Below are 12,136 nucleotides of genomic sequence, written 5' to 3'. Positions count from 1 at the left end.
TTACTGTAATGTTTTTGGCACTTCAACTTCTAGGAACACCAATTCCTGCCACTACTCTGGCTGCAACAAAGACAGTCTCTTCAAGCAGCTGAAGCATACAATAGATCCTCTCATACAAAGGAAGCAAATATTCCATATGCATGTCTCTTGAATATAGGGATCTTTGCATCAGTATCTGTAGCCAGTGGGATAAGAAGTAATAAGCACTGTAATATTTTATGGTTGTAGAAGGGCTCATAAAGCTATGGTAAACTTGTTGTTGACCATAGCTGATTTTATATGTGTAGGAAACGTTGTATCCTCTAAATTATAAGCTTTCAAAGTGTAGTCTGAATTTTATCTAGATATTAAGTTAATCTTTGGAGGAATAATAACATATCTGTCCTCAAATCTGTGTTTCCTCTCCAAAGGATAATAAAATAACACAAATCCTGTCTATTTTTGTAGTTAAAGCATTATTTAAAAATAATAGTCGGGAAAATGGTCCAAGCTGTGCGGGAAATACATTTCCTATTTTTATTTTTTATTTTTTACTATAAAACTGCAGCTGAAGTCCCAGCTGGTGCTTACTCAGTTATTTAACATTTGCTGTATTTCACCTGATGGCGATGGTGGGGGTAGTTAAGAAGAAATGCAAACAAACAGAATCAGAGATCATATGCAGGAGGCCAGAGAGCCGTGCTCTGGAGAGATGTGTGGGGGCGTTGCCTCAGCGGAGAGCATCGCCACGAGTCCTTTCTGTTTGTGTCACTGGAGAGCAGATGGTCAGCCTGCAGTAAGGCCTTGATGTGACACTCGCTTCTTCATTAAGTCCTGATTAATCTCTGCTTGCGTCTGAAATACGCGGAATATTTTGAAGAAAATCCTTATCCTGGCTTAAGCAGTGTTTCAAATAAAACACACACACACACACATCCACACACGGAACACCAGGAATAAAACATTGAATCCTGTGTTTGAGCCACCCACTCCCTCTATATTTATATATAATATATTTAGCTGCCAATATCCATCTCAGCTAAAAGTAGCTAGTAAATTCTTAAAAAGATGTAATGAAACTATATTTAATACAAGTGTCCTTTATAATCTAAAAACTTCAGTGAGAAAATTGTCATCATGAAGTACTCTATGCTATGTAGTATGCTAACCATGCAAATTTTTTTTTGCCACTGGCTGATGTCACTTTGCAAAATTCCTACATCCTACAAGATTAGTGGCTTACTGAGGTAACTTCATGTATAGTTTGGGATTTTCATTATCAGAAAGCTGGTTGATAATTTACATAGGTCTGTCACCATAGTAACTGATGCTGGAGACATAACTGGCTCTGTGGCAGGGACTGTTTCCTCAAAAATATGTTTCTGTTAGAAGCTTGTAGATCAGAAACTACTGTGAAATATTTGGTTTATGGACTACAAGATGCAACAGACTGGCGACCTGTCCAGGGTGACCCCGCCTCTCGTTAGCTGGAGATAGGAACCAGCATCTCCCGACCCCACTAGGGACAAGGGTGTTAGAAAATGGATGGATGGACTACAAGATTTACAAGTTATTTATCCAGCAGCAGAGATGCAGAGAGAATCATAAATTACAAAGCAAATGACCTCATACAGAAAATGTTTACATCCACCTTGATATTTTAATAGTTGTGTACAATCACTAGCCAACCATTACATGTTTAATATTATGTTTTACAGTATACATTACAGTAGAGATATTTCTTCTGTTTTTTTGTTCAGAACGTGTCTTTGCAGCAGAAAAATCTTTATTTGGCTCAGTATCAAGACGAGATGCCTTCTCAAACCTTTTGTTGTCTATATCAAATATCTTAAAGAGTAAAGACTTTTTAATGTCATAGTAAAAAAAAGCACAACCCCTTTATATTCTCAGATTTCTATGTATTTCATAGATATGTTGAGTTTTAGGGAGTGTAACTTATTTGTCTTCGTTCAGTAAGTGAGATGTATAATCTATGTTGTGTGGTTTTGCACATTTGAGGCACATTTATTTATATTTATATAGAGAGTACACTTTTATATAAATATATATTTTTTTGTGTACTTCGGTGTAGAAGTGATTGCAACATTTGGTGCTTACTGTTGCAGCACCCTCTTTGCAAAGTCTCATAAAATACTCAAAGCAAAAATTTCAAACTGCTGAGAAATTAGTGTATGTTAGAATCAGGATTGGTGCTTTTAAATTTTTTCTGATTCCATGAGTATACCAAGTATTCATTCTTCTGCAACCATTATTTTTATCATCTTATGACGAGAATCTGTTATGGAACTGCAGATATGTCATGATAACATCATCGTAGGTTTTCTTTCTGTCACAGCCGTCCTCGGCCTCGCTCGTTAATATATGCTCCACAGAACCGAGTTCTCCACAGATGGCACACAGTTCACAGAGACTTCCTGTTCATTACTGCATGTTCCCATCTTTGTTTCATGGGCCAGTAAAGCATCTGGTCAGCACAGAAACTTGAGGAATGTCTTGCAGTCGGTATTGGGAATTGAATCATTGTAAAAAAAAAAAAAAAACTAAAAAAAAACTTTCACAATCTGGCAATTCCATCCATAAGCTCCTCTCGTCCCACTCTCTTTCTGCGTGACACGTTGTCATCTTCCCTCTGACAGTTTTCCTCGTGAGGTTGAGAGACTGATGACCTCAAACCAACAACCTATTCAGGGAGATGCTGGAAATATCCCGTAATTTTTACAAATATGTCACAAGCTCCCTCTTACTGCAAACACTGTGTGAACATTTATTTAGAATACTGTCGAATATTCAGGACAAAGAGTAGATCTTTGTCAGGGTTTTTTTTTTAAGAGCATTGTTACTACTGTTTTTTACTATTGGTAAAATGATTAATGCTGATAATTAATGCAAAAAAGAGAACCAGCATAATACATTCATGATATATAACTTCACCTAAAAATCTATGCATCAGGAATTATTACTGATTAAAAGTATACTGCAAATATACTTTTAAATTGAGATAATTAAAAAAAACTCTCATCTGTGTTCATGGATTACTGGAGTTATTCAATTATTAATCCTAAATTGATTTGGAGTTTAATGGATGGAGTTTAATTTCAACCAAAGCCAAAGGTGGAAGATATATCTGTAATTCCTGCATGTCTTCTGGTCACTCATAAAATCCTCTCTGCGGAAAGTAATCATGATTAGTACTTTGTGGAGATAGCTGGGATGTAATTACAGTAATATAAATTTAACTGATGTATTTCATAGTGCGGTTTAAGAACAGCGTTAAAACAAGATATCTTTGCAATGGATGGATTAGATATTTATAGTACATTGCAAAACTATTCATACCCACTAAGAGTTTAATGTATTGTATTGATATTTTATAAATAAACATAAACTAGCACATAATTATGAAGAGGAAGAAAAATGAGAGACGGTTTTAAAAATTAAAAGGTATTTGCATTCAGCTGCATTACTCTGATACTCTTAAAAAGAATCATGCATAAGTAGTTGTTGACAAATTAGTACATAGAGTGCATCTGTGTGTAATTTGATATCAGTATAAATATATCTGCTTTGTGAAGGCCTCTGAGGTTTGCTAGAGAACATTAGTGAACTAAAGAAACATGCATTCACAAGCAGTTTAAAAAACATATATTTGTGTTTTTTCTAGCAATAAAATGATGTCCAGATGGATAAGATCTTAGTATATGAGGCTTTTTTGGACTTTAGAGTTGAAATATTTTTTCACTCAAATCTATTTCACAACATAACACAGATAGTGTGTAAAAAGGAGTGTCACACTTTTAAAAGTGTGTAAAAAAGAGTAAATATTCATAAATAAAAAAAACATATTAAAATTTGAACTGAGCAACAAAGCTGTTTCTCCATGTGCTCTGCACTCTGTCATAAAAAGAGCTTTGCTTCTGCTAATTAATGAGAAATGCAACTTAGGCTACTGTCAAAATTATTCTCACTTTGGTGTTTGGATAAATATCTATATTGGTCATCCCTCTATCTCAGCAAAACACATACACAGGACATAACACTTTTGGAAGGTGCTGCTAAACTTTCACCATATAATTACTGCATTCAAAACAATCTAAGTTAAGGTTTGTGACACAAACTATAAGCTCATGGTAATTTAGAAGAAGATACAGAATATTGCATCATTGTAAACCAGCTTTAAAAACGGATTAGGGTTTGTTATAAAGGTGCATGTATTGATGTTGGCCTTTGCACTTTTTTTCCCTTCAAACACTTTCAACTGTACTTAGAAAACCAGGTCTGCCACCTTTTTTACCATACAGATTCATCAAAAGAAAATCCTGCAGCTTGTGGAAGGACTCGTCTTGCTAGAGTTCACCTGGTACTTTCATTGTTTAGATCTCTGATGATGAGATGTCTGCTATGATGCAGTTTTTTTGTGTTTGTTGTGACCATCAAAAGCTGAGGTCTTTGACAAAGTACTGCTTGTGAGTGTAAAACTGCATGTTTGGTCAGTCAGCTTATTGCTTAGCTGTTCAAAGCTTTCTTTTCTGCACGTCCTTGGATTTTGAAGAGGAGAAGGAACATCCTCAGATCCTGTGATTGAAAACGGTTAAGGCCAAGTTGTTTATAAAGAGGCTACTCATCAGTATTACCACTCTGACATTGAATTAGCATGCTGCAAATGGCCTCATAAAGATCCACACATAAAACCACTAAGCTGAAACATCTGCTCAGTTGACTTGCTTTTATCACAAAAATGTATTTCAGTTTAGTCATAATGTATAATATTAATTTTAAATAAAATTATGAAAAAACGTTACGATATCTAACACTATTTAATTCAAAAGCCAAAGGGACGTTATGGGGGTTTGAAAGCATCTAAAAATGTTGAGATAATGAGCAACTCTTACATTTATATGTAAAATATTCTACAAAACCCCAGTGGACAATGTGTGACACCACCAAGGTCTAATAAGAAGACTGCATTAGCAACCATCAGGTTTGGCCAGAAGCTGTCATCCAGTATGAAAAGCTGAACTGCAAAAGTCTGTAAAAAGAAAGGTCAGTGCTATAAATATTGATGCTTTGGTTAAGCTTGATATATTTTTCACCTTTATTTAATTATTTAACTTTAATCTTCCACAGAAGCGTCAGACAAAAAGATTTAATGACACAGAAGCATTTATGTTGGTTTTCTTCTGTTTCTGCATCTGTTTTTTGGTGCTTTAATACTTAATGTTGTTTTTGGTAATCCACCAAGTCTTTCATACATCAAAAAGCCCAAGTTTACCAATGTTGCGGGGAAATCCGTGCACACTCCCTTCCTCCCCTCCGGGGAAATAGTGCTCTTCTTTCAAAACCACTAATCTAATGCATTATAGACTAATCCATCGTGGAAAATAAAACCGGTGTTTGTTTCTGTTGCTCAGAAAATACAGATGGGAAATAAGAATTTTCAAAAATAACTTCATGAATTCTGTAGAGAATTATGAAAAAGCTGTTGTCTACAGAAAATACATTACTTTTGCAGAAATAGACTCCACAGAATAACTCTGACTGGCTGCTGTTGTGTTTGATATTATTATCCATAGATATACAATGAAGAAAGGCGACACTTCAAGCTGGCGAAGAATGAGCCGCGCAGGATTGTGGAAAAGGTGGCTTTGGATATAGAAAAACTCCTGGCAAAGAAGCGTAAAGCACTTGATGTAAGTATACTGTATTGTTCAAACATATGGTTTATGTATTTGTTTTGTTCATGGGTGGTATAATCTCATACAGGACAAGATTATGCAAGTTTGAACACAAATATGTAACAGTTTTGTGAGAATGTTTTTCTTTCTTGTTTTTTCCCTCTAATTCAATTAATTTGTAGATTATTTTATTTTTTCTCATAAGACTATTTGTAACTAAGGTAGATTGCAAATCAACTCTAGAACAAGAGCACTAAATGAACATAAATGTGGTTTCATTGTCAGATTTTTAAGTCAAACATGTTGTTTTACGTACGGCTGTGATGTGACGTTTCTTTGTCTGAAATGTGTAGCGCTTAGCGAGTGAAGCAGAGCGGCTCCAACGGGAACATCTATGGCAAGACGGACTTAAGGTAAGAACAGAGTTACAGTTTATGAATGTAAGGTTCCTAAATATTGGTCTTTCTGCTGCATTTTCTGATCTCCTCATAAGAAACATATTTTTGCTCAATAAAGAAGATTGTGTATTGAGGTAGCTGGGCTTGACCTTAGAGATAGGACATAGAGCTGCTTACAGATGGATGAATGGATGGATCAACCAAACTATTCTAGGTTTTTAATGTATTGTTATCACATTAACATTGTATGTTGCAAGGAACTGATTGGACTTCAGTAAATGACAGCTAATTATTAGAAATTATCACAAGTAAGTGACAGCTAAGTGTCATGCTTGGGCTCTCTTTGCCTGTAGTTTATTTTGTGACACTTCAATGCTGTAAAATGATTTAAAAGGTGGAAAAGTCATTAAGAAAATACAATTAAGTTGTTTTAAAGTCAAAACATGAGCCGTAGGTAAGAAGCAAATTTTATTTAAAAACCTTTTTGTAAAACTGAAAATGATGAATTCATTCCTTTCCCCAGTAGTTGAGCAGAATACTCATTAAATGGTTGAAATGAACCAAAAGCAGAAAGGCATTAAAACTGCTTACTTATTTGCTTCAGTCAAATAGTCATTGAAAATTCATGAACACCATCGTATATCACATGTTTTCCTAATACTGTGGAAGACTAACTCGTGGTTTTTGCTAGTCTTGAAAAGCCATGGGCTGGAGTGAAGCTCTGATGGTGTAACCTGGAGTAAAACTAACTTTGCTTCAGGTTACATTGCAAACAAAAATACTTAGAAAAATGTCATTCTTTTCATTTTAACTATTTTATTTATTTCTATCTTGGCTTTGATTAAGAATATGACCAAACACCTGAATTTGTCTTTCTTGTGACCGAGGGAGTAGCGTAGCAACCTTCCTTCAGCTAGGTGGGCAGCAGGATTGTGGGGCAGCAGCCGGTATTTCCTACACTTTGTCTGGCACCTCATTAAAAGGATTTTAAATGGCAAAGTGCTATGAGATTTTGTTTGAGGGGCCGAAAGGGGCAACTTTAAAATTTAATTGTTTGATACATTGACACATGTAAATGATCCATCTGAAAATCTACAATTAGCCTTTATGACTTGATTTGATTTCAACTTTTATTACTAAAAACATACAATAAAAACATAAGAGTACAATGTCAGTTCTATAAATGTACATTGTATTTTTTTTACCTAAGTGAATTTGCAAGCTTCAAGATTTGTTGTCACTGCACTTAAAACAGAAATTTAAGTTTTAAATACAAACATAATGCATCTGAAGGCAACAATTACTTCTCTGTTGAATGATCAAAATTATATAAAAGGAGGCTTTATAGATCATTAAGATTCAGTTTTCTAGTAACCTTTGGGTAGAAATAATGATGGAGTTATTGTAATGCATGAAGAGATCCACAGTAATGTCTAAAAACCAGCAAATGTCTCTGGGGAGATGTTCGATACTCTTGTTCCTCTTGTTTTTGTCTTTGCATGAAGATAGCAGACTGCGAGAGCTGCTGAGTTTGGGTTTGGACCAGACAGTTTGGTAATCAGAAAAAAGCTAAAAATAGGAACACCTCTCAGTAGATGCTGAAGCATGTCGTGCATTTTCAGAAACTCAGACTAACAGATGGTGATGGTCCACACAGCCGGTCCACTGAATCATAACGTGACAGTTCTGAGCAAAAAACAGTTCTGGACAATAAGAGACATTTGGTAGTTACAGCTTTGCAAGCAGAAATAATTATTTCTAATGCCGTCTTTTGTAATCCTACTAATCCTGTTAATTTTAGTTTTTTTAACAACGAGAACATTGCAAGTTCAAAGCTTAATTTTGGCATTAAACAACTTTTTATTTGTACTTGTTAACATTCTTTGATTTGAGTTGTGAGAAGAACGGAGAAGGTTTGTGGATGGACTGACTGGTTCATGGTATCTTGTGGAAAATTAATAAATACATTTGGTTTAGTAAGAAAAGGGTCAACTGAGATCAAATAGATCAATAATTTAAGAAAGGATTTAAAGCCAGTGTTAGGTATTTGTTATTACACATTTGTAAATAATTTACATAGCGTTGTGAGTCTGGTACTCACGGACACGGGAATCTCTCCGCTGTATGTAACTATGCTAGTAGAGTTACATATGGCTATATATGTAATTGTACAACTTTATGTAACCATAGTTACATATAGTATTTCAAGAATCAAATATATCTTATGATATTGTATTATGTAGCATGTAGTCATAACTATATTATAAGTCTGGGGTAAAAGAACCTCATCCAAGCTGTGATTTTCCTTTCACTAAGTTCCCTCAATCCACCTGAATAACTCAAGATCAGAAAGGAAAGAGAGGAAAAGTGTTGGAAATATAATTTTCTTGTTCCTATTGTTTGAGTAAAATGTAAGTTAATAATCATTTTTAACCTTTTTTTTTGGTGAATCCAGACTCTCATTTGACAAGTGCATTCATGTGACTGCTCATCCTCATTGCGTTTCACGGGCTTCATCATCTTTCTCCATCTGCTTTCCTGCAGGAGCTTGACATGGCCTACTATGACTCCAAAGCTGATTTGGAATATGTAAGTGCTGGATAAACAAATTCAGTCAAACTGACAAGGATTAAAGGGCTTTCCTTTTCTGTTGTGTTCAAGCTGGTAGTTTACTACTAATTTGCTTTCATGTCTGAAGTTGAGAAATATGTTAAAAAGTTCAAGAGGGGAAAAAATGGAGCACAAGGCAGCTGGGAAAACACCAAAAGCTGGTGACGTCACATTCAAAACACCAAACTTGGCGACCAGAAAAAAAAGTAACGATAACATGACCTCAAGCTCAAATTTGGTGTCATAGAATAAATATTTAGATTTTGATTTAAGTAGAAGGAAGTCTGGATCGGTATTCCTTGTTAACAGTAGATTGAACACCTAACAAACCAGCACCGTACCCAGGGATTTAAAACTGTAATTCAAAAATATAAAAGTCTGTCAGCTTTCCGCTAGCCTTGCAAGTTCTGCTCCGGTTCCAGCAACATTACCCTGTTGTGTACAGATATAAACATATTCCTTTTAAAAATGCATCTCACCGGAATGGTCTGCATTTTACTCCTGCAGATTTACCTGCTCTCCAGTAATTTAGCTGCCAATACATTTGCCTTAGGAAACCATCACATCACTCAGTTGAAATGTCTATCATTTAAAAAAAATCTGTTCAAGCTAATGGAACAATTGGTGGACTGAAGGGAAGTTACTAACATTCAGTCAGACTGCAGCTACAGTCAAACGCTCTCCTTTCCTTTCCTCAGGCACAGAAGAAAAAAGTCACAACTGAAACACATTGTCATGCTTAAACACAAATTTCTGTATTGAGTGAGTTATTTATTGAAGTGGAATAGGACAAAGCTGTTGAAAAATGATGCCTTTTCTTATCTGATCTATTTTATGCTCACAATCTACATCCGACATAACTCTTTGGTCTGCCTGTTGGCTCCCTGCTCGAGTTTCCTCCCTGAACCATGGCATGAAGCGTTCCCTTGGGTTTGGGTTGTTCCTTCCCATAAGTCCCAAATTCCAGTTGTTTCATTATCTTTGGCCACAGCATGTTTCCTGCATAGATGATCTATGTAGCAAATGTCCTCGCACCTTTTTTCTGAGCGGCAAAAAAGTGGCCACACACCCATTCTATACATTGCTGTTAAAATTGCCTTTTTTCAGGAAAAGGATCCATTCTGTTATTAGTGTGAGATATTTCCAGTCATAGATATTATAGATGCAAAATGCATCATTCATTTTTCCTTGTTTTAAAAAATTGGCTTTTAAAGCCAGTGGCGTGCTTTGTTTTTAGGTTGTCTTGATCCAAAACCTTATTATTTAACCTACATTGTATTTTGAACTGTCACAGGAGAAGTTAGAAGTTATCACACTGAAAAGATAAAGTTTATACTTCAGTTTTTACACTCTTGCTTTGACAGTACTCCATGGATGGAGAGGCAGAGGTGGAAAACCCCTCCCAACTCAAGCTGGAGTTTGTGTACGATCCAAACTTCAAAAATAATGTCAACTTCTCACACACTGCAGTTCAGATCCCGACAGATATTTACAAAGGAGGTGAGTGGTGCCCCCATTATGTCACTTTTAGACCAGGATTCTGCAAACTTGCTTCTCATTTAATATTCTTGTGCAGCATATTTACAGTAAACATAATTTTACTTAACAAAGCTGAGATGTCAAGAGATTTAGCAAGTCTTTGTTAGTGAAGATTTATAATTAATTTACTATGTTTTCTTTAAGAGTTGCTTTAATTCAAACTCCACAAGTTAAATCAGAACTTTAATAAGCTTCTCTAAATTGTTGCTTGGTGCCTGGTGACTTGAACAAAAAAGCAGCATCAAATTTTTGATTTCTAGAAAATGTTTTGTAATACTGTACTTATAACTGTTTTATTTGTGGATGTAATTTGTCTCTCTTTTAAAAGTCTGCTTTTCTTTTATAATCACTAGTAATGAAAAATGTTCTTTTTTCTGTCTTCCTTTCTATCCTTCCTTCAGTCTTTTCTTCCCTTTTTCTTCATTTATGAAATATGAAAACCGATACAGACAGTACATGGTTCATACATATGGCACACAAATCTAGGAGTATTGTTTTCATATTAAAATTTTATGTTTAATGTTTATTACAAATAAAAAGACAACGAAGACACATCTCATATTTCAAGATGTGCTAAATCGTGTTTTCATGTTTTTGCACATTTTCTTTATGTATTAGAAATATCAACAAAAAGACATATATGATTTACTCGCGTCTGTGGAGTATTTTACGAGCAGCTTTTCTCTTCTGTCCTCAGCTCCAGACATCCTGAATGAGCTGAACTGGACGCAGGCGCTGGAGAGAGTGTTTATGGAGAACAGCAGGGAGGATCCGTCGCTGCTGTGGCAGGCGTTTGGGAGCGCGACAGGAGTCACTCGCTACTATCCAGGTGGGGCTTTAGCAGCTGACTCTGCCGTTACTGTGAACTAATTCGTTTGAATTCATCAGCCACAAAGTTGTATAAAGACACTGAGTTATTTATGCCTTGCAGCATCTCCGTGGAAAGCGCCTGACAAAATCGACCTGTACGATGTCCGGAGGAGGCCTTGGTACATTACGCTTCTTAAAAAACTCTGGATATGTTGACGTATTATAAATATAAAGTTAAGATAGATTTAGATTTTTCCTACGTCTTTCTTTGTCTCAGGTACATCCAAGGGGCTTCATCTCCCAAAGACATGGTCATCCTTGTTGATGTGTAAGTACACAGTCATGTTTTGGAGGTTTTTCTGGTAAATTGAAGAAGTGCATTAGGTAGTGCTTCAGGGGAAGGTAACCTACAGATAATCTAAGTTTTAATATGATCGTATGTTGAAATTTTTAAATTTGGGATTGGAAACCTGTTTTCTGGATTCTCTAGATTAATTTTCCATTCAGGAAATCACTGTATATATGTCATTTCTAAATGTGGTTGCGTTGGACGCTTTTGATCAATGTTCTGTTTAAGCATCATTTATATATTATTGCCAACCATCTAACTGCAGATTTGAAGGGAGGCAGGTCTCCATTTTCATTATTTAATCCACTTTGTGCAAAGCACCTGAACCGCCGACAGCAAAACCGACTCATACATGACGCATTCACAGCTATGCTTCATTTATTAGGTGACTCCTACAATCATTTCTCTAGTCAACGTTTTAAAAACGTTAAACTTTTGCCTTGTAGTAAATTCTAGGGTTTTGCCTCATTATCCAAAATTAACTGTACTAATTCCATGTAATTACAAAGCTACCAAAATCTTATTTACCATATCATTTAACCAAGTTCTGCCTAATTCAACAATACGTTCAAAAGACTGACATCTCTTCTGCCACTGCTCATGTTTATGTTGTCTTCTCTGTTTGATCAGGAGCGGCAGCGTCAGCGGACTCACGCTCAAGCTGATCAAGGCGTCTGTCATGGAAATGCTGGACACTTTATCTGACGACGACTACGTCAACGTGGCCAGAGTTGGTATCTGCATGAATTCTTGCCTCT

General features: G+C 35.7%; 1 protein-coding gene across 2 annotated transcripts in view; it reads left to right on the top strand.

Annotated features, from left to right (window-relative positions):
- Window positions 1–12,136, top strand: part of cacna2d2b (calcium channel, voltage-dependent, alpha 2/delta subunit 2b) — a 39,040-nt gene that overhangs the window by 11,688 nt on the left and 15,216 nt on the right. For both annotated transcript variants that reach the window (XM_028003334.1, XM_028003333.1), the window contains exons 3-10: window positions 5,571–5,687; window positions 6,026–6,085; window positions 8,615–8,659; window positions 10,045–10,180; window positions 10,917–11,048; window positions 11,151–11,208; window positions 11,307–11,357; window positions 12,009–12,108. In XM_028003334.1, the coding sequence (XP_027859135.1) occupies window positions 5,571–5,687; window positions 6,026–6,085; window positions 8,615–8,659; window positions 10,045–10,180; window positions 10,917–11,048; window positions 11,151–11,208; window positions 11,307–11,357; window positions 12,009–12,108 (699 nt within the window). The remainder of the gene's footprint in view (window positions 1–5,570; window positions 5,688–6,025; window positions 6,086–8,614; window positions 8,660–10,044; window positions 10,181–10,916; window positions 11,049–11,150; window positions 11,209–11,306; window positions 11,358–12,008; window positions 12,109–12,136) is intronic.

The sequence above is a fragment of the Xiphophorus couchianus genome, chromosome 20, assembly GCF_001444195.1.
Source record: "Xiphophorus couchianus chromosome 20, X_couchianus-1.0, whole genome shotgun sequence".
NCBI lineage: Eukaryota > Metazoa > Chordata > Actinopteri > Cyprinodontiformes > Poeciliidae > Xiphophorus > Xiphophorus couchianus.
The sequence above is the reverse complement of the archived record's forward strand: the minus strand, read 5'-3'. Positions and strand labels throughout refer to the sequence as shown.